The following is a 23909-nucleotide window of genomic DNA, read 5'->3' as shown; positions in this document are numbered from 1 at the left end:
AATGAGACTGAGACTTGGTGATGCTCCACCTGCAGATTATACTGGTCTCGCCTCCTCTCGTCTTCTTGGCCCACCCTCTTTCTTGGCTGGGAACTTCAAATCTTCAATACAGCCAACACAACCACATTCTCTCGTGATTTACTCATATATACCTCCCTTTAACTTTCATGAATATACCTTTTGCTCAGTTATGAATCCCGATTCCCAGGGTCCAGTCTTGTTGAGGAATTACTAGAATCCGCCCAAGTCAAGTCGCCAAGTCGTGTATGTATCCAGCAATATTGTTTTACCCTATCACCTAGACAAAGTATAAAAGCTAAAAAAAAAGAAATCTATAGCTTGCGCGACATCTTGAACCAGCTAGGCCCATATGAATTGCGCGAAGTCAAGGCACAAGTTGATGTTCATACGTTCCAGTATGATATCCTAGGGAACCTCCCCCTAGAGATCGTCTGTTTTGTCGCGGAGAACCTATCTCTCTTCGATATCATTCGCCTTCGAAGAGTACGCTGGAATGATCTATACTCCGAAGAAAAGAAAGTATTATATTCATTGAGAGACTAACAGGCTACTCAAAAAGGTCTCACGACGATGGCAAAAAAACTCCTATCATCACCATCGCTGTGTCGTGCTGCGGCCCGAGCAACTTTGGGCAGAACCCTGGGCACAAGATTCATCTACTGCAGTCACCTTTCCTGGCGCTTTATCTGATTCTCCTGCCTGTACGCCCCGCTCAGCCCTTAGCTTCAGGTCTTTCTCTGCCGCTTCCTTTACGAATATTGTTAAAAGAAGACGATCCCATCTCCAACGCACGGTCGAACCCGTGAGGCCATCGACGGCAGGAACCTGATCGCCTATTCGGATGGCAGTTATGCCTGGTTGGATATGTGGTTTGCAGCCAACGTGTATGTGATGTGACCAATATACGGACTCATGATTGGGAGAGTTCACGGAATGATAGTTGGAAGAGCTTCACCACCGACAACGGAGATAAGCTCATCGATATCGAATTTTCTAAACCTTTGCTTGCTGCGGTGTCGCACACAGGGCTTTGCCACATTTGGAACATCGACGCCTCTCAGTCACCACCTTTCCCGTTGAAGTTTCCGGGTCAGCACCAGCGCATCCTGATCAAATGGACCAAGGTTGTGATCCAATATGGTGAACACATCCAGCACTGGTGCTATGACACGAAGATTGTTCGGGAGATAGAAACTACATTGTTCGTTGCCGCCGTGGATCCTCACCCTTCAGAGGACCAGGTGACTATAGTCAACCTCTGTGAAAATGCACCACTTAATTCCGGAAATCTATTACCATTGAGGAGTGCAATTTGCGCATAACAAAATAGGGGTTGAATAGCATTAATGGGTGGTGCCAACGTTCTTCGCACAACCAGCCCATGCCGAAATCTATTTTCGCCGGGCGAGTGATCGATCTCGATTATCTGGACACTTGTGGGATACACTATACGGGCCATGGTAGCATGATGCTGATCCATGGGCGTTACCACCCGGAAGGTGGCACCTGGGATGATGGCGTATGCTGCGTCTCCCTTGAACCCGACGGACGAGTCGCTTTCCACACAATGCCGCGAGACTGCGCCGAGGACGTCGAGCCCGAGCAAGGTATACTCTATGCCTCTGGGATCAAAGACTCCCCCAAACAGTTTGCAATTCTCAAGTCCAGAACCATGACGGACGCTTCTAGCTCGTTTGTGTGGTATGACTGGTATGTCCATCGCACGCATCTAGTTGAGCGGCATCAATGGATCAAGGGTGACGCTGAATTCATGATCCTTTTGACCACAAGAAATTGGAGTCTGGAATATGGGTAACCACTAACGAGAGATAACTCACCTTTATGAGAAGATGGGGCTGGCGAGAAATGGCTGAATGGCACAGTAACACGCCAGGACTTTGGATCTAGAGACCAGGAAGATAGACCTACAAGATATAATTTCAATTTTCTCCTGTTTATAGCCTTCCTAGTTATATCTCCAATCATCTTCTTGACGGCTGCAAAATGTCTCTTGGTTCATAGTTTAACATAGGATATGTGACAAGGATCTATAAGAAGATTTTGAAAGTCTACTGTAGTACTTCTGTGCCAGATTTCCTTACTCCTCATTACAGACCTTCTACACCACGGGCTTTGTAGCTCCGCTGACAGTTTCATTTAGTACTCTAAATATACAATCAACATACATATGAGTCTTTTGTCTAATTTTTGTTCCAAGGATAGAAAGTACTACTTAAGAATGTTTCATAACAGGGCGGCTCTGCAAAGTGGTTAATCATGCATCAGACATCCAGTCCAGTACTTTCCCGTCGCGCTCCCTCCGCAACTCTTCGCCAACACCCACACCCACAACCTCGCACTCGCCGACTCACTTCCTCAGCTTGAACTCTCTCATTCTCATACCTTCATTCTCCCACATAGATAACCAGGACCTGCACACCTCCCCAACGCACACTTGATGGAGATCGACCCGGAGGATGAAGCCTTTTTGAGGCGTTTCGAGACCCTGCCCAAGTCTCGTCGCCAAGCCATGTACATTGTCACCCTGCCACCCAAGGAAAGTATCTGTGCTAAGACAACTTACAGTTACCGCGGCCTTCTGGAGCGACTACGACTAGACGAATGGCGAGAAGTCAAGGCACATGCTGAGGTTCACACTCTTCAGTGTGATATCCTAGGCAAGCTGCCGCCGGAAATCACTTCTCTTGTGGCACGGCACTTGCCGCTAATTGACATAATTCGCCTTCGAAGAGTACGCTAGAATAACCCATATGGCATTAATGATGACTGTGTGGCTAATCTCTGAGAAACAGGTCTCCAGACGTTGGCAGTCCATCCTCTCATCACAATCCGTGTGTCGTGCTGCCGTGCGGAAAACGTTGGGGAGAGACCCCTGGGTGAATTCTATTCCCATTCCGAATACCCAGGGCTCTGCGAGTACCACTGACTCAAGTCATGACTTCGACGCCTCTTTTGCCAGCTTTGTCAAAAGACGATACCGCCTAGAGCGGGGAAAACCACACAAAGTCTTCACAATGCGCAGCCCAGTGGCATTTGAAGATGACGACCGCTTTATTCCCGATTCCAAGGTAATCAGCTATTCCAACGGCATATGTACCTGGATTGGTCAAGACGAAGATAAATCCTCTGTGATCGCCCTGAACCTCTCGACTGGCGAAAAGAAAAGGTTCACTACTCCCAATAGAGAAGGACTTTTGTATCTCCAAATTTCGGGGTCTACAATCGCCGCGCTCTCGCTTCGAGGCTACTGCCATGTGTGGAACTATGACGATATATCTCAATTTTCATCTTTCAGGGTTCCATCGTTGAGATGCAACCTTATCCTAATAAATGGAAAACATATTGTCCTGGAATATCGCAATTATCTTGTCCACTGGAGCTGGGATACAAGGATCGCCCGGACAATCGCTACCGGAGACTCAGTCATAACTGTAGCTCCCCATCCCTCAGAGGACCAGATTACCATGATCCATTGTTGTCTAGACGAGGAGCGCCATTCGGGGCCGGAGAGAACTCTCGGCGAAGATGGAGATGAAGTCCTAACCTCTAACAAAATGCCGACGCACCATTTACAAACGATAAAATACACATTAAACGATGAGAACGAATGGTACGCATCCTCTTCTCACCCCGCATCGATTTCAATGGACTTTTCCCCCATGAGCTGGCAATGGGGCGCTTGGCAGGGGAGAAGGAAGGAGATACAACCCGGTCAGAGTAGCATATTTGGCCAGATGGAAAATACATATGAGGAAGATGAAGAGGGCCAAATGCATACAATTCCGGTCTATCTCTCGGTCGAACCGAACGGCTTAGCCGCCATGCACACATTTCCCCGCGAGCTTGACAATGGCACCCAATTCGTCTATCCCGAGGAAGGTATTATCTATATCTCTATTGTGAGTGAGGGTGATTGGGAATACCAGCGGTATGGGATTGCGAAATCCACGGACGTGACAGGCCCTTCGGATACATACGTCTCGCTGGACTACTCGGTCCAGCGTGTGCAAGGTGTGAAGGAGCCGCTGCGCATTTTCGGGGACACCAAGTTTCTGGTGTTTCTAGGGAAGAACACGATGGATATCTGGGTTATGGATGAGAATGCTATGGACGAGAAAGTCATGGAAGAGATGAGAACTGCGGGATTACCCAAGTTGGTCACAGTCGAGACGGTTTGAATGAGACCTCCCATAGCCCAGACAATGAGACTCGATTAAACAACCCATGCACGCAACTGTAAGATCTAAATGCCAACATTTGGACAACTACAAGCTTATCACATCACCACCGCACTGGAACCACAAATCCATCATCTCACTTCTTCCAATTAGGAAATGATATAAAAATCATAGAAACACTCAAGAATACAGTGACAAAAAGAAATGTAAATGACACAGGAACAGGGCGCCGCAGCCAAGCACAGGGTGGTGTTCTCTAGAATTTAAACCAAAAACAAAGACGTCAAGTATGTCCCCTATGAAGCCGGCTCGCAGGCCCCCAATGCATGGCCCTCTCTTCCCCAAGCATATTCGGCACAAAACTTAGACAGACGCAAATATTTTAGGGTCTGTTGTTTAGATGCCGAGGGTGAACTCGACGCCGACGTCGATCTCGCGGGCCATCTTGACGACCTTGGAGAACTGGACGGACTTCTCGGCGGCGTTCTGGAGGTCCTCGATGGAGAAGATCTTCAGGCCGGACTCGTTGATCTGAGAGAGTGTGTTAGTAAGGGGTGTTGTTAAAGTGAAATGAAGTAGGGGTGGAACATACCAGCTTGTGAGCCTGCTCCATGTTGGTACCCTGGAGACGGGCAACGATGGGAGTGCGGAGACCCATCTCCTGCACAACGTTGATCAGACCCTGGGCGATGGCGTCGCAGCGGACGATACCACCGAAGATGTTGACGAAGATGGCAGACACCTTGGGGTCGCTGGTGATGAGCTCGAAAGCGCTCTTGATAGCAGCGGGGGTAGCACCACCACCGACGTCAAGGAAGTTAGCGGGGCTACCGCCGTTCAACTTGATGATATCCATGGTGGCCATGGCAAGACCGGCACCGTTGACCAGGCAGCCAATATCACCGTCCAGCTTGATGAAGTTCAGGCCGAACTCGGCAGCCTTGACCTCATCGGCATCCTCCTGGGAAACGTCGCGCCACGAGAAGACATCCTTCTGGCGGAACTCGGCGTTGTCATCGAAGCCGAGCTTGGCGTCCATGGCGAGGACCTGGTGGTCGGAGGTCTCGGACAGGGGGTTGATCTCGATCTGAGTGGCGTCCTTGTCCATGAAGACCTTGTACAGGTTCTGGATGGTGGTCTTAGCATCCTCGATGCACTGCTCGGAGAAGCCGAGGTCGGTAGCGATGGTGCGGGCAATCTCGTCGGTGACACCAGTGTGGATGTCGATGGGGGTGGTGATGATCGCATCGGGGTTCTCCTTGGCGACGGTCTCAATGTCCATACCACCCTGGGAAGAGGCGACGATGACGGGGCTCTGGGTGCCACGGTCCATGAGGATGGCGAGGTAGAACTCGCGGCGGGCGAACTTGCGCTCGCAAATGTAGACGGAGTTGCAGAGACGGCCAGCGGCACCGGTCTGCTTGGTGACGAGCTTGTGGCCGATCATCTCGTTGGCGAAGATCTTGGCCTCGGCAGGGCTGTACAGAACGATATAGGTTAGCCTACTAGTCCGCTTATCCCAGTTTCCGACAGAACCGGATATACCGAGGGATATCGCGTCCCCTGCGATAGGCGGGAAAAAAACTTACGAGTAGATCACCCGGACACCACCCTTGAGACCGTTGTCGAAAGTACCCTTACCACGGCCACCAGCGAGGACCTGGGCCTTGATAACCATGTCATCGTTACCTAGTTGCGTTGAGTGTTAGGCAAGATAGCGCAAAGAAGGGGGCCAGGAAGGCCTGGAGATAGGATGATATACCGATAGACTTGGCGACCTTCTCAGCCTCCTCAGCGGTAGTAGCAACCTCGCCCTTGGGAACACCGACACCGTACTAATCCTCAATTATCAGCCAAAACATCCCCCCAAATAGTATATCAATAACAAGCGATCCCTTCCGCGACCGCAGGATCTGAACGCGCTGGACATACCTGCTTCAGGAGACGGGCGGACAGGTACTCGTGGATGGACAGGTTACGCTTCTGCTGCTGAGCGAGACGGGAAGAGACGGAGGACTCCTAGAGCGATGGGAAAAGCATCATCAGTTTGCAGTTCGAGAAGAAAAACCGGGTACGGCCCGATAGCACGGCATTGGAGGCAGATCTCACCGTCGCAGCCCTGAGAGCCGCGGCAATTGGGCGACCGCGGGCGAGCTTGAACATTGTGAATAAAAAGGATAGGGAAGGAAGAGAGGAGAGGGGAAAGGGTTCGGGGGAGGAGGAAGAGTATAGAATTAAAAGAGGAGGATGTTTAGAAACCCTTCAGGGAGAATGGAGGTTTAGTCGGACCGGGAGAACAGCTTTCTTTTTCTCGGGATGGCATTGCGTCGCGGTAAAATCGGGTGTCGCAGCCAACCAGCGCCCGGTCCCTGGCTGACTCAGCCGTACCTCGGGCGCAGACGCGAATATCACGGAACTGGATTCGGTTCATACTGAAGAAGTGTATACCATGGAGTATACCATGATATTATACAAAAGAAGGTGATTATTGTGTTACATCTCAATCGACTGCATTGTTATACAAGGAATATCACAGAATATAGCGAGAACTCATCTCAACCAGCAGAACTACTGCCATCTTTCATCCACCATACACTATTCTTCTACTTCTTCAACGCCGCCTTAATCTTCCACAACTTGAACATATTGGTCATGACTCGGGTAAAGAGCCCATTCCAGGCAAATCCACCCACCAACAGCCAAATAACCCAGCTACGGTGACCCTCCCAGATCGTGGTCTTGCGACCCTGTGCCCAGGGCCAGAGCCAGCGCCACGGTGCTGATCCATACAGTACCTGGTTCACCACGCTGCGTGCATACTTCTCATTGGGCATGGCATTGTGTTGGCTATGCACCACACGACGGTTGTACTCCTCCTCGATGGGCATGTACAGAGAGTTTGGCTTCAAGGTGCGCTCCGTACGAGCAATGCGAGACTGTACGCCGCCGGTCACGACGGTTATCACCTTGACACTGTTGGACGTTAGTTCAGATAGCTTCTAGAAGAGATGAGATTTAGTTCTGGGAATACATACCCATACGGAGCCAACTCGACACGGAGGGTATCGCTGAATGAGTGTAGAGCAGCCTTGGAGGCATTGTAGACTGAGCCAAACACGTAGGGGATGATCTATGCAGTGTTAGCATATAGCCCCCTCTATCTTCGATGATGACCAAGAAATAATTGAGACATACTCCAGCAATAGAGCCAATCTGTACAATGGTACCCTTGGCTTTGATCAGCAGCGGCAGGAAAGTTTGGCACATGCTGATGACGGAGAAGAGATTGGTCTCAAAGGTCAGACGAGCCTCTTCCAACTCCACCTCCATGGCGGGAACAGTATAGTCTAGCATCGATATGTTAGCTAGTTGCAATATGCCTTCTCAAACATAGTGATAAACATACTTCGGCCGCTATATACATATTAATTAGTTCAAGCCGTTCATAAGAAACCAAAACTCCCATTTCGGCATGGTCAACTCACGCATTATTTACGAGATAATCAAGACCCTTATCACCCAGTCTGGTCTCAACGTCGGAAAAGCATGCCTTGACACTCTCCTGGTCATCGACGACCAGACTCAATGTCTCGATACCTAGCCCGGCCAAATCAGCGATGGTAGCGGCCTGTCGAGCCGTAGCAAACACGCGCAATCCATTGCGGTGGAACTCGCGAGCAAGAGAGTTTCCAATACCACCGGGCGAGCACCTATATATATTGTTAGTGGTTTGTCTCGCCAGTAGCATCTTGAGGCGCGTCTTGCGCGAGTTGCGCTACTTACCCTGTGATCAGCACGGACTTGCGGGTATCCGTGACTCCTGGCATGGTCGCGCGTCGATTTGAGTACAATGTAAGGTTAAGGAATCGATTATGATCTCAAACCATCCGTTTTGATACTTTTATTCCAAGAGGAGAAGCGAAGAGATTCAGGGTCTCCTTAGCTTATCAGTAGGGGTGAGCTCTTATGGACCTCGGCTTGTCACAGGGAGCTTGATTAGAGAGAGCCCTAAACCCTATTGCTGTTTTTGGATGCTGTTGTACCTGATTGTCTAGAACGGGGATGACAGGGCTAAGCAACAAACCAATGGGATTTTTACCATAAGATCTTTATTCAAGTTGAGTAATTATTAAAAGAAAATAGTTCTTGGATGTCCATCACTGGGATCTGCCAAGCTTGAGGAGGGTCCTGTGGCTGCGGATCCAGTCCATACTTCTGCTACAATATATAACCGTACATCTACACATAGTTCCAGTTCCCATACTAGTTTAATTAATCCCTAAAATATCCTTCTCCTCGTGGGTCTGCAATACATGTACATTTCCAGTATATCTCTCCGAAAATGACGGAAATCCCCGCCCAAAACTTGCGGTCCAAGTGCCGATTCCCGAGGAGAACCCAACTTGGCCAATGAATCAATCGGAAAAGGCCCCTAAAGTTCAATCAACGACAAGTGCCCGGCCCATCACGACGATCCTTCAAGTCTTTGACTTCGGCTACCTCCACCTGTTGGGAAAAAAGAGGCCAAAGATTTAAGATGCCGTCCGTTTCCCATAATTATCCATGTTCTAAAACTTCGACCTCCCCCGCGCCCGCATCTCACGATCCCGGTTCACTCGCTCCACGTCATCGCCCGCTCGTTATTATTCGTCGCCAACCAGGGCTGAAGGATCGTGGTGTCCGAGTTCCGATTTCTCCACTTTAAATGGCCCTACGCCTTGACGCACGAGGTCTGCGTTTTCGGTTGGTTGTCGTTGTATTAGTCGTCTTCGCCAGTGAGACGTCATATTAGCCTTCTTGGTGGCTGCTTCGGGTTGATTTTGCTTCTTTCTCAAAAATTTTTTGTCCATCGGAAGATAAGTAGTACACTTTTCTCATCCCCTGACTTGATCCATGGTCCTATTCCTATCAGGAGGGCGGTTCATATACCAAGGTTGTTGGTAGCAGGGAAACGGGTTATCTCCGCTTGAATTCGGCTTGGTACCCGAGCACTTCGCTAGCTGTACATCGCCATGTCCTCAGACCTCCTTCGAGTTCCCAGGTACTTGAGGAGTCCCGGCGACGATGGCTATCGAACGCCAACTATCGAAGATGCGCAGCGGACTCTCGCCGTCCTGGGCGTAAGGGATGCTCCTAGCCTGGGCAACAGTGCCAGCGAAGTTCATACTTCTGCCTTGGAAGCTGCCTTGCACAAGGTTGCCTCTCGAGCGACCGACCAAACGGCCAGTAACAAAGAATTCAGCCATTGTGTGGATCGTGATGGTGCAGAACTTACCCGGAAAGTGACGGATGCATCGGCGTCCAAGCTCAGTTGGAAGAAGCGTATTCGTCATGTTACTTGGGCATATTTCACATTGACTATGGCTACGGGGGTTTGGCAAATGTCCTATATGAAGGTATACATACCTAAGCTCTTTGATCTCTACATCTGTGCTAATGTGAACAAAGTTCCCTACCGTTTCCACGGATTGGATACAATTGGAACGGTCGTCTTTCTGATCAACATTGCCCTGTATCTGTTCATATGGGGACTTTTATTGGCCAGATTCTACCATTACCCGTATACCTTCAAAGCATCATTTCTGCATCCCACCGAGTCCTTATTCGTTCCTGCCTGTGTCGTCTCTTTCGGTACCATCCTGATCAACATCTCTCAATATGGTCCCGAGAATACAGGCCCATGGTTAATGGAAGCTGTGGGGATACTATTCTGGATTGACGCCGTTCTTGCTGTATTATTTTCTGCGGGCATCTATCTCGTCCTGTAAGTCCTAATGTTTGCTCTAGCTTTTTAATATACTGATGAGCACCTCAGTTGGTCCACCCAGACATTCACCATCGCCCAGATGACCCCAATATGGATCTTTCCCGCCTATCCCATGCTCATTATCGGTCCTCACGCCGGTATTCTAAGTGCAAAGCTGGAGCAAGCTCGCTGCCTGCGCATTATCATCGGAGGAACGACGATTCAAGGTGTTGGATTTTTGGTCTCGCTGATGGTCTACTCGGCCTTTATCTATCGACTCATGACGCAAAAGCTACCCAAGGAAAACATCCGACCGGGAATGTTTGTCTCCGTGGGACCCAGCGGGTTCACTGTCGCAGGCATTGTCAACATGGCAGCTTCCGCAAAGCGTTCATTCCCGTCGGATTTTATGGGAAATGGAGAACTGGCTGCTGATGTATTGAGGGTGGTTGTTGACTTTGCCGCATTATGGCTGTGGGGGTAAGTTCATCCTATACCCTTTTTTTCTTTCTCTTTGAGGTTACAAACACTAACCGTTCGTCAGTTTGGCAATTTTCTTTTTCATTATTGCCAGTGCAGCCCACTGGTCTGCAATTGGCTCAGGTCGAATGATCTTTTCAATGACCTGGTTCTCGTTTGTGTTCCCCAATACCGCCCTAATAACCGCCACCTTTGCCATCGGAAAGGCATTCTCTTGCAAGGCGATCAACATTGTTGGATGTGTGGCGATCCTCCCTCTAATACTCATGTACTTCTTTGTATGTTACATGATGATTCGAGCTATCCTCACACATCAGATTTTATGGCCACAGAAGGGCGAAGATAGGGATGAAGGTGGGTTTGAGATTCATCGGGTCAAGGCTGATGCAGAGATCTCCGATGAGATTAATGGAACGGCTGTCTGAGGGATATGTCAGACTTTGAGGCTAGTATCTTAAAATATCGCTTTTGCTTTTGCATTGTCATGTCACTATACCCATATTCTGTTTTGCATTGCCTAAAATATCGATTTTCAACCATATCATGGGCAGCTGACTTACAAATCGACTATAACATAAGCCCCTATACTGGTTTACTTGCACGTGCTTTCTGGCTGAACTTGGAATTGTCATTAACATTGTTTGTACAGGCTTGACTCTGCCATATAAGGCATTGGATGTCAAGTTGATCCAGTCAACGCTTTTGAGAAAAAAAGATAACGATGGAAAAGACAAGAAAAAAACAAAGCCAACAAAATAACCGACCTAGGTATCCCGAAAACTTACATACTCGTCACATCTGATATCGACATCCACCTCAATCCTCGTCCTCCATCGACTCCTCCACAGACTGGGCGTATATCGCCATCTCCCCCACGAGCTTGCAGTTACGCTCGAGGCCACGCTCGTCCTCCGGGATCAGCTGGTAGAGGATCCGCTTGACCCTGTACATGGTGGCATTCACATTTTCTTTGTGCTCCACCGCAGCTGCGCTGGAATCCTCATCCCAGACGTATTCCCACGCCTTAACCTCTCCGACTTGCTCCAGTTCGTTCTGCATATCGACAAACTGGCGGGCATTGACCAAGTCGGAGATGCCAAAGTTGGAGGCAAGCATGTCGAGGTAACCGGCGAGAAAGATCTTCTGTACAGTCGCCAACTCCCACTCGCGACGCTCCATGCGCCAGATTCTTGCCTGATGCGCAAAGGTTGAGAATTGGAGGTCGAGTGCTGCGTCCCAATCCTCCAGAAGCGTTGCCATGATCTCGAGACGCTTCACTTCGTCGTCCGCGTCTGAGTTGATCTCGACATCATCTATGTTGATGATGATGTCTTCGTCGGTGACGAAGTCGTAGTAAGGCGCTGTGGCCTTTGGGAGGAGAAAGACGTCTCTTCCAGCGGTGGGGGTGGGTGGGTCGACCACCAAGAGGATGACTGGGGTGGACTCAGCAGCCTGCGACTGACTGCTGGTCTCTGAAAACCGCCCGAGCTGCTCGGTCCGTCTGCCCAAGTTGCCGTCGCGGTACTGGGCGGCAGTGAAGGTGGCCTTCACTTTGCCGACGAGATGAGTCGGCATCGGGAGTGTCTGCCACCGCGGCCGATTCCAGTAGAAACCCTCGAGGAATAGGTTTCCACCGCCAACGGGGACTCGATTTCCGGCGTCGAGTCTGATCCCGCAGCTCGCGGGGAGGAGCTGGATCGTTCCATCTGGAATAAACCAGGCTGGCGGCTGTTGGGCTCGGCGGCGCAGAGCACCCAGGAGGGCCTCATTGCGGGACACTGCGGTCTCAAGTTCCTTGCGGAACTCGTCAAGCTGGTCCATATCAGCTGCTGCAGGAGGGGCGGACTTGAGCTCGCGGTCCCTGTCCATCAAGTTGTTGGACATGATTCTTTGCTTCTGATGTGATCAGTCAATAAGATCAGTTATAGATCTCAATATGGGAGCTGAGATGATGAATAATGAGATGACTTACCGTGAGAACAGATGATTGTTGTTAGAAATTTGATAAAAATGGTGAAGGCGAAGTCAAAGCTAGGGTGGGAGCGTAGACGAGAAGAAAGATGATAGGAGAGAAGCGTGAATTCGTTTACAAACGTTTGACGTGTCGTATTCTATTGAAAAATTGAAGTTTAAGTGGTTCTCATTACTTAACCGTCTCAAGGCGAAGCCGTATTGCTCAACAATAGCCTAATACGACCGTATTTGATGGGCGTATCTAGGCATTACCATACGGCGACGAGCTTGTTCCTACATTAGGCAAGCGCAAAGCGTATAGAAACTCGAGGATATATATCAGAGCTACTAATACAGACTTAAAAGAGTGTAGTAATGATATTCTGCAACTTTATAGCACTCATGAACATGAAGTTGATATAGAAGACGGTGGGTAGCACAAGATCGAAAAGTTGATGCTAGATTTTCCGAGGGGCTGGAGTGATTGGAAAGCCTCTAGCTCATACCATCGTAATGTTTTATTTTATCTAGAGAAATGATATGAAGTAGAATGATAATTCTCGAAGAAATTATGGCCTTCCTAGCAGGTTATTCATTCGAAAGTGGCCTATGATTTGACAAACCATAGATTTTATGGATGGCATCGCGGAATATGACCGAGCACAGGAACCCTAACCCCCTAATGTGTTTACCTTAATATTCTAATATATCATTGCTTTTATCTGATATCTCAGTGTCCCTAGACTAGACTGTTTCATCTACGTAGAGGGTATAGTTCTCGTGACAAACTAGGGCCAGAGTGTGCACGTGACTGTGACTTTTCTGTAGCAGCCAATGGAATTTCCTACAGACGCTGGCACAAAACCATTTCTATTAGAAATATTTGTAAATATGTACGTGTATAATCTGTGATCTGAGTAAACCAAAAAGTCGGCTTCAACCCTTCACGAGTGCAGTACGTTGAACAGCACGGGCCAATGCATGACGCTTTTAGACTCTTGATAGAATGATTTTACGGCATGGAATATCCTGGATATTGTAGAGAACTATGATACTGACTGCATTTCTAAGATTGCACCCTGTATTTCATGCCACCACCCGTCGTGACTAAGGGCCAAAGCTTTATCGAAGTGTGGTCATACATCAGATCGGAGCTGATTGACCTTAATGACTCTTTGACCTTAGTGACTCTCGAGGCTGTAGCACGGCCAGCGCGAGTATTGTGAGAGGGAGGAGGGGGGGGGGGGGGTAATTGCCCTTTAAGATTTCATCAGAGGCTTATAAAGAGTCCATGGGTCTCTTGAGGCTGGAGACAACATAATACAGAGATGGGGAAATCCTTTATTCAAAAGTCTCATTAATCATGCCTTTGTAAATGTATAGACAAAGGAAACTTCAGGTCTAGGGGTAATAATATTGGAGTACTTATTCAATTTCACAGGTCAGCATTTCCCGGGGCCATAACCTATTTAATGGAAAACCCATGTCTTTCTGGCTATATACCATATACTCCTTTTTCCAAAGCCGCCCTTATGTTATAGACTCCACTCAACCCGAATGTTTAGTCAGAGTTGAACCTTATTTCCTCTGTGGAGCAATAGAGCAATTAGGCTCATGCATTAATCGGCCGAGAGAATATGCATGATCTCGCCTTAATGCACGATATAAGAGCATATTGCGTAGGGCAAGCGTTGAATCTGCGCGTTAGATTGGCCCGCTGGTTCCTCATTCGGAAGTGGATGAGCACATCATATGGGGCCCGATTGTGCGATGCGGGATCTCCACTCGATCTGGCCGCAAAGAGATATACGCAGGCCATCCTAGACTAGGATGTTTGAAAATGATACTGGTTTCATTTTTGAGGCAATTCGGAGGAGGGTCAGTTCAGTGACTGATTATGTAGATCCCTTGAAAAAGCCGTCGCGCAGTACGCTTGGAACTATTCTCGCCATGTCGACTTCTGATGATGTGATTATACTTTGAAAAAACTTATATGATGAGCAATTTTTAGTTAGAACTCGTATCTAATGTGGTGCCATACACAGCTCTGCTTTGCGACGTCGAGCGAATCTAGCCCTGGAATTGAATAATGCCATCTAGTCACTACCAAGATGCTGTGAACGGCAGCAAGAACATTGAGAATCTTATAGATGTCGAGCGACAAGGGACGCCTATTCCACAGGAAATAGAAAAGCCAAAAAGCCTTGGTGCAGGAGTACGTCGCCCTTTCGTAGTGAAAAAAAGCCATCACTGATATCAAATACAGTCCGCACTGGCGCTGGGCGCATTCGGAACAACCTTGACAACCCTCTCGTTGAGTCTCATGGAATGGCGCGGTGTCACAACAAATAATGTCTTCGTCGCAAACTTCTTTTTCATCGCAGCCTTTGGCTTGGTGATTACTGCGCAGTGGGAGCTTTCTATTGGCAATGGCTTCGCTTATACAGTCTTTAGTGCTTTCGGTGGGTACTCTCTCTTCGAACTACAACAACGTCAGGGCAGTATAGCTAATTTTCGCTCCGAATATGAACAGGTCTTTTCTACGCGGGCTATGGTGCTTTATTGACACCAGCATTCGGTATTGCTGCTGCATACGGCGATGACACGGCGCAGTACAACAATGCGGTGGGATTCTTCATGATATTGTGGACTGTCTTCGTGTTCACTTTTCTTATCGCTTCACTCCCGAGTAACATCGCTTATATACTAGTTTTCTTTTTGGTGGATCTTGGATTTCTTACTGTCGCGGCGAGTTACTTTGCTAAAGCTGATGGCCACGCTGCATCTGCCATTGCGTTACAGAAATCGGGTGGGGTGTTTTGTTTCCTTGCCGGATTGATTGGGTGGTATATCGTGTTTCATCTCTTGTTGCAGGACTCGCTTTTGGATTTGCCGTTGGGTGATACTTCGAGGTATTTTGGGAAGAAAAAGAAGGCACAGTAGAATTGGATATTGTATGGATTGGCAATATGTGACAAGATATGAAGGTAGTTAGGACGATAATGCGATGGGAGAGACATTGCTTGGTGCGCAATAATACTTTCATTCGTAATTCTCGCTTGGTTTTTCCTCTTGTCACATTTACCAAGTCACATTATTTGTAGAAAGTACCTCCAGATTTCCCCCCAGCTCTGCTAGTCGAGTAAGGTTTCCACTCAGCCGTAGCGGTGGGGCATGAGCGGTTAGGTGATCTTCTCTCCCCTCCACCGAATCCCGATAACGACATATTCCACAGCATTGACGAGCATGAATGAATCCCGAATCCTCAATTTTGGACTCAGAATGGCGAGCAATATATTGCATCATTTGATGCAAGCAGCATGTCATATCTGCGAGATGCGTGCGGAGCAGGAACTAGATATACGGGCATCGCCCCTGCATTGAATCGACAAAACCCAACTTTCGATCAGCTTGATCTACTTCTTGGAATATAATTGAGATACTTGGAAATGACACAGGACAAGGTCCCCGCGACAGACCCGGCTGTCTATGCCGAGTATCAGACCAAGTGGTCTACCCTTCCTGACAATGCGGACGCCTGGTTGGTCAGAGCACGTGAAGTCGCTGAGGTCCTGGCCCAAGATGCGGCGCAACGAGATCAGGAGAACAAGTCTCCCCGTGCCGAAGTGGTGCTACTCAAGCACTCGGGCTTGCTGAAGCTACTTGGGCCTAAGAAGTATGGCGGTGGCGAGCAGCCCTGGAGTGTTGGATATAAGGCAATTCGTGAAGTTGCGAAAGCAGATGGGTAAGTGAAAGTCATAGATTGAACATGCTTCAAGAAGAAAATGTCCTAACAATCTACAGATCTATCGGTATGCTGCTAGGTTACCATCTCCTTTGGTCTACCACCGCAAGCATCGTCGGCACCCCCGAACAAGCAGAGCGAACTCACGAGTTGATCCTCTCGAACAACTACTTTGTCGGCGGTGCTGTGAACCCTCGCGACAACGATCTCAAGATTACTTCCGATGGTGACCATCTCGTATTCAACGGTTCCAAGCACTTCAATACTGGAGGTGTGGTATCCGATCTCACCGTTCTAGAGGGTGTACTCGAAGGCACCGAGGGCCACATCTTCGCTCTAGTTCCTACTGAGCAGCCCGGTATCCAGTTTGCCTACAATTGGCACAATATTGGCTTGCGCTTGACAGAGTCCGGCGGTGTCAAGATTGAAAATGTTCGCGTGCCATGGGCTGATGCGCTGGGTTGGGATGAGTCTAGCAAGAAACCTCGTGAGGATATCTTGCTCATTCCTTTTGCCAGCTTGCTGCTGCCAACGTAAGTCGATATCTCTTTTCCTGTTTGATTTGTGCCATGTGGCTAACCAATCTCCTCTTCACCACCGCTTAGAATCCAACTCGTCTTCAGTAACTTCTACCTGGGCATTGCCATCGGCGCATTGGAGTTTGCTGCAAAGTATACTACAACCTCGACTCGAGCTTGGCCCTTTGGAGGCGACAACAAGGACTCTCCGACAGACGAGTTCTACATCCTGGAGCGCTACGGAAACTTCTTCGCGCATCTGCGAGCCACTGAGGCTCTAGCTGATCGTGCTGGCGACCAGCTCACCGCGCTCTATGATCGATACTCGACCGACCGATCGGGTCTCACTGCGGACGAGCGAGGTGAGGTTGCGGAATGGATTGCTAGCGTCAAGGTGGTCACCACGGACGTTGGGCTTCGAGTTACGTCGGGGATCTTCGAGGTGACCGGGGCACGGGCTACTGCATTGAAGGTCGGCTTGGATCGATTCTGGCGCGACATCCGCACTCATACTCTCCATGATCCGGTGGCGTATAAGAACCGAGAACTTGGGCGGTTCGTGCTCCTGCAGGAATACCCCGCCCCAACGTGGTATACGTAGTGGGGGAGTGATAACAGTGACGATGAAGATATGAGATAGGGTCATATAATGAGAATAGTACATATATTATTGATTTGATACTATATCGTGTCGAGTAGACCCTGGAAAGAAAGGGTCAAATGTCAAAATGTCGAGTACAAAGTCTTGCGGGTGAGGTTATTGAACCCCGCCGGAGATAAGCGCCTCCCCGCGATAAAAAAGAAAAAAAAAGATGCCGATCCGAAAATTTTCTGCCTGTGGGCCTCGACTTTCTCGGCTTCGTGACTTACTTTTCTTCTCGGACTCCTCTTTGTACCCCGTCTACTTCGGCTTGCCTTTGCTGTATCTTTGAATTTATCGCCTATAAACTGAAAAACTTCTTCGAGTTCCTCGTTCTTCATTTCACAACCACCAAAATGACCCAGAAGTTCTACGTCACCTACAACCAGGTGCACAAGCTGTGCCAGAAGTCCGCCGATGCCATCCTCAAGGAATTCCACCCCAACCTGATGATCGCCATTGGTGGTGGTGGCTACGTCCCTGCTCGCATTCTCCGGTATGTTTCGATCTACTTGAGTTGCGACATGCGCGCATGTGATTTGTGCGCAAAGGTTGCAGCAAAGATCCAGTGCTGATCTAAATCCTCTCGGTCTATAGATCCTTCCTCAAGAGCCCCGGTGACCCCAACATCCCCATCCAGGCCATCGGTCTGTCCCTCTATGAGGATCTCGGCCGTGGTGATGCCGAGGAGGTCCCCGGTACCAAGGTGACCCGCACTCAGTGGCTCGACCTGAGCTCCCTCGAGATGGCCAACCTGATTGGCAAGAACATCCTGATCGTTGATGAAGTCGATGACACCCGGACAACTCTCGAGTATGCCGTGCGCGAGCTGGAGAAGGATGTTCAGGAGGCTCAGAAGCAGCTTGGCCGTGAGGGCGAGAAGACTAACTTCTTCGTCTACGTTCTCCACGTACGTTGTCTCAGCTACTACCCCCACTATTATGGAGTCTTTGAATTTGCTTGCTAATTTTGGGATTTTTTACCTACTATAGAACAAGAACAAGCCCAAGAAGGGTGTTTTGCCCGCTGATATGATGGAGGGTGGCCGTTACCACGCCTCCGTCACCACCGACGATGTCTGGATCTGCTACCCCTGGGAGGCTAAGTATGTATCCCTCGGACCTCCATAGTCATATCTATTCCGAAGCTTTATTGATGCTAACCATCTACTTCTACAGGGACATTGATGAGCACGATGCTCTGGCCAAGGAGAACCCGCTCATTTAAGCAGCTCATTATTGCATTGGCGAACTGCATTCCATTCTGCGAGGCGCTGTGATACTGTTGGTGGCTTTTTTGGTACCTCAGTTTGACTTCGATTGGCCCCCCCCCTCCTTCCCGGCGTGGAAGTTGATCCCGGGCATGTCCATTTTACGATATCCTTATGAATTTAGAAAAAGTTATCACCCCCCTATAACTCATACATACCGATCACCATATCCGAGACTACCAGTCTACCGCTTCTAGGGGTCCAAGTGAATGTGCACTACACTGGCCGACCCCTCGCGCAGGAGACATATTCGAGAAAGGTTGAAGGGTATCAAACGGGATGTTTATTGTTGGCAAAAAGACGAACAGCAATTAAGAAAGAACCGTGTTTTATAATGCCCCGGTGCAGGTCCTGACCCCCTTCCTGGGCCTGGGTTGGAGTCAAGCTCCTGCATCCAAGCTTGAGGCGAGACCAGCCCCGGTAGCCGGCCATGCCAGATAATCCAACTCCACGGAATATGATTCGTATTTCAAAATTTAGTCCACCTCGACATTGCCCTTGCGCAGCTCAACCTTGGCCAATTCAATCTCCTTCTGCAACTCAGCGTGAGCCTCGGGGACGTCGTTGAAAGTGAAGATCGCGACACCGAGGCGGCCGAGGAGGTAACAGCCGAAAACAATGAGCGCATAGAAGGGCAACTGTACAGTTTAAGCAAAGGGAGTGGGTTAGTCTTGATTGTTTGCGCGAGCGGTGATAAGGGCCGATTGCGTTGTCGCGACGTACCACGGGAATGATCTCGGTCTGGACGGTCTCGTTCAGGGGGACCAGGCCGAGGTAGAGGGAGAGGTAGAGCTAAGAAGAATATTAGCAGCGCATTCGGGTACGTTTCCGTATGAGTTTGGGAGTGAATGTGTCGGGCTTTCGACATACGGAGGAGACGAGGAGGAGGATGGAGACAGTCTGCTGAGCGCGTGTCATGATGAAGGTAGGGAGGGAGAGGGGTTGATAGAAATTGGATATTGAAAGAGAGCAAGGAAATAGGCGGATCGATAAGCGAATCAATACCAGATCCAATTGACCGAGAATGAAGGAGAGACGGGGTCGGGTAGTTGAGGTGTTGTGTTCGAGTCTCGAGTTGACGGGGGAAAGCCAGCTTGAGGTGATGCTTGGCAAGGCGGAAGTCCCGCCGTTAAGGTGTCGATGTTGATGGCCTGGGCTGTGGAGGGTCCAAAGTACAACTATACCTGGATAATTAATATCATGAATTAATTATAATAAATATTTCATTATTCTACTCTGTCTTACCTCTTCTACACATCTTCCAATCAATACTATCCCTCCAAACTACCAATCTGTCCTTGTCCCGCCAACTTGTCCACACCTTACCTAAACAGGGCGGGTGCCTGAATCCACCTCAGGCAGCCTCCGCGCGATTGGATCGCTTTCCGATCCAAAAGGTTTAGTGTCTCTCACCTCGAAGCCCTTCAGTTCACTCAAGTCCCTCGTGAACATATTCCAGGCTCCACCAGCACCGGTGTATGACTCAATTGTCACATTAGTGTACTCTTTTTGGCCCCTGGTTCTTTCATCTAGGCTCCTCGTCGTCTCGGAGGGTCTATATACCCGTCTGAGAAAGGAGCCTCAACACTCCACATCTGGTCAAAGCAATCGAAGGCAGCCATCACCACTCGCGGCTCAAAATCTAATCCAAACCAGGCACAGTATGGCTTCTTCGGACAGTATATCTAGGCCCATTGGTGCCGGGACAGAGGCTGCTCGTCAGCCCTCTGTCCCACCTACCGGCTTTGATTTGCCTTCCGTGCAACAAGTCTTCTCAGAATTGCCTGAATCTTCTTCGTCTTTGTCAGGCCGAGGTGCGGAGACGCTGGGCCTGGAAGAGCAAGAGAAGATGTTCCGTGCTCTCAGTGCGGTAATTGAGAATGCCGAGGCTGCAGAGGCGGGAAATGCCTTTGACCTCAAGGAATTGCATGCTTCGTTGGAACAGGCTGATGCTGATGCACGACGTGGCCGAAGAGATTCAGAGTCTTTGCAAAGTGTGCTGAAAATGCTTAACCAGCTTTGGGCTAGTGATTCCGAGTTTTTAGCACAGGCAGCTGAGGTTTTGGCTAACGGAAGTCGTGAACGTGAGTTTATCTTGCTTGTTTCTTAACTGGAATACGAACTGACAGACCTTTAGTATCATGGCGGGGCCCGATTGGGCAATCCGGGATTTTGAAATTCTTCCTAGAGGTCATCTCATCAAAGAAGGATGTGGACGTCAAATTGCTGCTCCATTCTTTGCGTTTGGTTGGCAATTCTTGCGCGGATACCAGTATGTTGATGTGACATGCATTTCCATCATTGGGGCTGTGTTAACGGAAATGTGGCAATGTAGATGAGAACAGGCAGATTGTCGTAGGGGGCTCCTACACTCTCGCTATTATCAGGCATTTCCTCAACCCTGAGTTGGTCCATGTCGCGATTCCAGTTATCTACAATATCTGCATGGACTATGGTGAGAACTTCTCTCAAGTTTCTTATAATCACAGCGGTCACTGACAAGCAAAAAGAGCCCGCACATGCCCAAATGGCTGAGAACCGAACGGCTTACATCATCCTGAAACTCCTTAAAGATGGTGTTATCAAGGACAACAGTGCTTTGCTCAGCTTCTCTTATGACCTCGTGGAGCTGGCTTCGGAACAAGGTAAGACATAAAAACTCAAGTTTACAGATAAAAGCTTACGCAAACTTGTAAAGCGCAAGGCATCGAAAACTCCCCTGATGGAACAATCTGGCTCCTCGCACAGCTGGCTCTGGAAGAAAGCGAGTTCGAGCACTTTTCATCGCTTGTGAACAGTCTCTCTGCTTACTTGGAAAAAGAGCGGTTCCAGGACGCCTGTATTTCAAACGGCATGGTTGAGGACGTACTGTCCGTTCTTCGCCGGTCCTTTTCCATTGAGATCGATGAGACCTCAAAAGACGAGGTTTCAGGTCTCGCCCAGATCAAACTTAAGATCAACCAGGCCCTAGCTGAGGTTTCAGCTTCTTCGTTATTCGCGGAACACTATCCGCTTGACTCGGCCCTGGCGCAGACATTAAAGTCATGGATTGTTGCAGATGAAGACCAGCTTCAGGTCTGTGCATGTGTCATGCTCGGAAACCTGGCTCGATCTGATGAGGTCTGCCAAGTGATGGTGCGGGACTTGAAGATCCACGAAGAATTGATCTCCGTCCTTGAGAGCGGCTCTCGCGGTGCGGTTCTTCACTCTGCACTTGGTTTCTTGAAGAACCTTGCGATCGCCGGTGACAACCGCATCAGCCTTGCGGAAGCTGGAATCATCCCGGCTGTATCCCGGCTGTGGGCCTTTGAGTCCGTTCCACAGGTTCAATTCTCTGCCGCGACTATCGCCCGCCAGGTTACTATCGCTTCTGTGGAGAATATCTCATGTCTATTGGCTCCACTGTCAGAAGACCCGGATTCTCCTGCTCACAAGCGGACCTATCTTTCCCTGCTCTTGTCTCTCTTTGAGAAGACCGACTCTGCACCTATCAAGACGGAAATCGGCCGCACCGTGGCTTCTATCTGCCGAACAGTCTCTCCCAAAGCTCGCGATGGAGATGAAGCCGCGAAATCGCTGCTGGAGAAACTATACACCCTTCACGAAGGCGTCGCTCGACCTATTGGTGCGATGATTACTCAAACTCAATGGCCCGTTGTCCGAAGTGAGGCCTGGTTCGCTTTGGCATTGATGGCAAACAGCCAATCGGGCTGTCTGGCTGTGATTGACTGCCTGCACAACGAAGAGGTTGCGATGCTACTCAAGAAGACTCTCAGTGGGGAGGCTTCTACTTCAGATGCTTCGGATGACTCTAGCGAGCCGAATGTCACCCAAGTGACCAAAGATCGCGATAACGCTTTTGTTCTCGTGCAGGAATTATTGAAGAACGAGGTAAGGCCTCCATTCTCCGGGTTTAGTTGGGTTTATACTAATTACATGACAGGCTGGCGCACTTCCAAAGAGCTATCGTGAGGCTATAGAAGATCTAGCAAAGAACAGCTCATTACGACAGCTGAAGGGTACGCAGGATGCTTGAGGATTCGGCTCGATTGAGTACATAATGACTATGACATGATGTGACTTTCAATTCAAATTTCCTGGGGGACTTTCGAAAGCAACATAGAGAGTGATTCATAGAATGCTGCAAGAAGCAATTTTATTATCACCAATAGCAAGAAGATTATGTCTCAAAAGCAAGCGAAGATATCTCCCCCGTTTGTTCGGGGTATTAGCCATGTATCAGGGTGAGTTTGAAGCTTCGGAATCTCAGATAGACGTGCAAGCCAAGTTAAGTGTCTTTGCGAAAGACTCGTCTCCAGCTGGATACGAATCCGTTTCGAGGTATACCATTGCTACCATCTGACGGTGCGGAATATGGCGGAGGAGAATCCCTGGGCGTTGCCTCTTCGAACTTGGCCTCCTTAGACGTGACCCCGTCGAAAGTATCCTCGTTGGACGTAGCCTCCTCGGAAGTAGCCTCTGATGCAGAGCCATTCAGCTCAGTATCTTCAGATGCTACTACGCCCTGAGGTCCTGGAATCTTCGGCCGGTCCAAAAAATACCCTCTTGCCAGTTCCAAGGCATAGAATGGGCTTCGGCCCCAAAGTATTTCCTCGAAATCCCGCCTATTTTGCTCCTTTTCTTTCCCTGTCAGCTCAAATCCTCGATATTGAATGCAACATTCGCATTCAACTATACAGTGTCCGATACCCTTCTTTCTTTGCGAAGATGCAGAACGTTTCCTGCAACAACCGCATCCACGGCCGCAGCAACACCCTCGACTCTCACAATCCTCCACTAACGGAGAGACCATATACCACTCTGGATCTTTTTTTTGAAGAGCTGTCTTTCTCTCAGTTTAGTGTCTATTGAATTTTCAGCTCGATGAAGCTCCTGTTCTTGATGCCACCATTTCCTCTGCAGAGCTTTGATTTCTTCTTTCAGATGTTGGACTTGTGCTTTGGCTTTTTCATCTTTGCGATTAATAATTATCCGCTCTCTTTGGACCCGTAACTTTTCTTTCAGACTGTCCTCTCGTTGAGTAATCTCTTGAAGCCTGGCGCGGGCGATTATAATGTTAATCAATTTGGAAGACTCATAAATCCCGACTTGCTTGTTTTCTGTATCGTAATAGGTGAACCGCCTTGTGAGCTCTGGCTTTCTCGACATCTTGTGGGTCGACTTTCTCGTACTCCCATACTTAGACTTGGAAGGACATTCTGAACTGCTATAGTGAGTAGGCTGAGGAGTGCAGACAATGGTGTAAAGTGAGAAAGACCAGAATATCTTATGACCAGAAAGAATTACGTCTTGATTTACAAAATTCCTTGTTGCCAC

At 49.0% G+C, this 23909-nt stretch overlaps 11 protein-coding genes across 11 annotated transcripts; 7 read left to right on the top strand and 4 right to left on the bottom strand.

Moving 5' to 3' along the window:
* Positions 1–514: 514 nt before the first annotated feature.
* Positions 515–1837, top strand: N7496_000426 (uncharacterized protein; the record flags this gene model as incomplete). Its single annotated transcript, XM_056693357.1, has 5 exons — positions 515–540; positions 581–722; positions 790–905; positions 962–1262; positions 1352–1837. 5 exons carry the CDS (start codon positions 515–517, stop codon positions 1835–1837), a joined length of 1071 nt encoding a protein of 356 aa, XP_056560086.1.
* Positions 1838–2479: 642 nt separating this feature from the next.
* N7496_000425 (F-box domain protein) lies at positions 2480–4220 on the top strand (the record flags this gene model as incomplete). Its single annotated transcript, XM_056693356.1, has 2 exons — positions 2480–2773; positions 2835–4220. 2 exons carry the CDS (start codon positions 2480–2482, stop codon positions 4218–4220), a joined length of 1680 nt encoding a protein of 559 aa, XP_056560085.1.
* Positions 4221–4616: 396 nt separating this feature from the next.
* On the bottom strand, positions 4617–6383 carry N7496_000424 (succinate--CoA ligase (GDP-forming) subunit beta; the record flags this gene model as incomplete). The annotated part of the gene is made up of 6 exons (XM_056693355.1): positions 4617–4751; positions 4813–5698; positions 5810–5909; positions 5983–6055; positions 6153–6239; positions 6330–6383. The coding sequence occupies 6 exons, from the start codon at positions 6381–6383 to the stop codon at positions 4617–4619; spliced, it is 1335 nt and encodes a 444-aa protein (XP_056560084.1).
* Positions 6384–6823: 440 nt separating this feature from the next.
* Positions 6824–8047, bottom strand: N7496_000423 (SDR family oxidoreductase; the record flags this gene model as incomplete). Its single annotated transcript, XM_056693354.1, has 6 exons — positions 6824–7193; positions 7256–7350; positions 7416–7567; positions 7627–7634; positions 7706–7930; positions 8004–8047. The coding sequence occupies 6 exons, from the start codon at positions 8045–8047 to the stop codon at positions 6824–6826; spliced, it is 894 nt and encodes a 297-aa protein (XP_056560083.1).
* Positions 8048–9220: 1173 nt separating this feature from the next.
* Positions 9221–10871, top strand: N7496_000422 (tellurite-resistance/dicarboxylate transporter family protein; the record flags this gene model as incomplete). Its single annotated transcript, XM_056693353.1, has 3 exons — positions 9221–9984; positions 10036–10446; positions 10511–10871. The coding sequence occupies 3 exons, from the start codon at positions 9221–9223 to the stop codon at positions 10869–10871; spliced, it is 1536 nt and encodes a 511-aa protein (XP_056560082.1).
* Positions 10872–11262: 391 nt separating this feature from the next.
* On the bottom strand, positions 11263–12330 carry N7496_000421 (uncharacterized protein; the record flags this gene model as incomplete). The annotated part of the gene is made up of 1 exon (XM_056693352.1): positions 11263–12330. One exon carries the CDS (start codon positions 12328–12330, stop codon positions 11263–11265), a length of 1068 nt encoding a protein of 355 aa, XP_056560081.1.
* Positions 12331–14488: 2158 nt separating this feature from the next.
* N7496_000420 (uncharacterized protein) lies at positions 14489–15342 on the top strand (the record flags this gene model as incomplete). Its single annotated transcript, XM_056693351.1, has 3 exons — positions 14489–14614; positions 14666–14861; positions 14933–15342. The coding sequence occupies 3 exons, from the start codon at positions 14489–14491 to the stop codon at positions 15340–15342; spliced, it is 732 nt and encodes a 243-aa protein (XP_056560080.1).
* Positions 15343–15848: 506 nt separating this feature from the next.
* N7496_000419 (thermophilic desulfurizing enzyme family protein) lies at positions 15849–17263 on the top strand (the record flags this gene model as incomplete). The annotated part of the gene is made up of 3 exons (XM_056693350.1): positions 15849–16144; positions 16204–16677; positions 16750–17263. 3 exons carry the CDS (start codon positions 15849–15851, stop codon positions 17261–17263), a joined length of 1284 nt encoding a protein of 427 aa, XP_056560079.1.
* A 395-nt stretch (positions 17264–17658) lies between these two features.
* N7496_000418 (xanthine phosphoribosyltransferase) lies at positions 17659–18529 on the top strand (the record flags this gene model as incomplete). Its single annotated transcript, XM_056693349.1, has 4 exons — positions 17659–17798; positions 17900–18212; positions 18295–18407; positions 18481–18529. The coding sequence occupies 4 exons, from the start codon at positions 17659–17661 to the stop codon at positions 18527–18529; spliced, it is 615 nt and encodes a 204-aa protein (XP_056560078.1).
* Positions 18530–19048: 519 nt separating this feature from the next.
* N7496_000417 (dolichol-phosphate mannosyltransferase subunit 3) lies at positions 19049–19490 on the bottom strand (the record flags this gene model as incomplete). The annotated part of the gene is made up of 3 exons (XM_056693348.1): positions 19049–19210; positions 19296–19364; positions 19443–19490. 3 exons carry the CDS (start codon positions 19488–19490, stop codon positions 19049–19051), a joined length of 279 nt encoding a protein of 92 aa, XP_056560077.1.
* A 745-nt stretch (positions 19491–20235) lies between these two features.
* N7496_000416 (uncharacterized protein) lies at positions 20236–22608 on the top strand (the record flags this gene model as incomplete). The annotated part of the gene is made up of 6 exons (XM_056693347.1): positions 20236–20656; positions 20710–20844; positions 20908–21027; positions 21083–21217; positions 21271–22463; positions 22516–22608. 6 exons carry the CDS (start codon positions 20236–20238, stop codon positions 22606–22608), a joined length of 2097 nt encoding a protein of 698 aa, XP_056560076.1.
* Between the last annotated feature and the right edge of the window lie 1301 nt (positions 22609–23909).

The sequence above is a fragment of the Penicillium cataractarum genome, assembly GCF_028827025.1.
Source record: "Penicillium cataractarum strain IBT 29864 chromosome Unknown utg000001l, whole genome shotgun sequence".
Classification (NCBI taxonomy): Eukaryota; Fungi; Ascomycota; class Eurotiomycetes; order Eurotiales; family Aspergillaceae; genus Penicillium; species Penicillium cataractarum.
The sequence above is the reverse complement of the archived record's forward strand: the minus strand, read 5'-3'. Positions and strand labels throughout refer to the sequence as shown.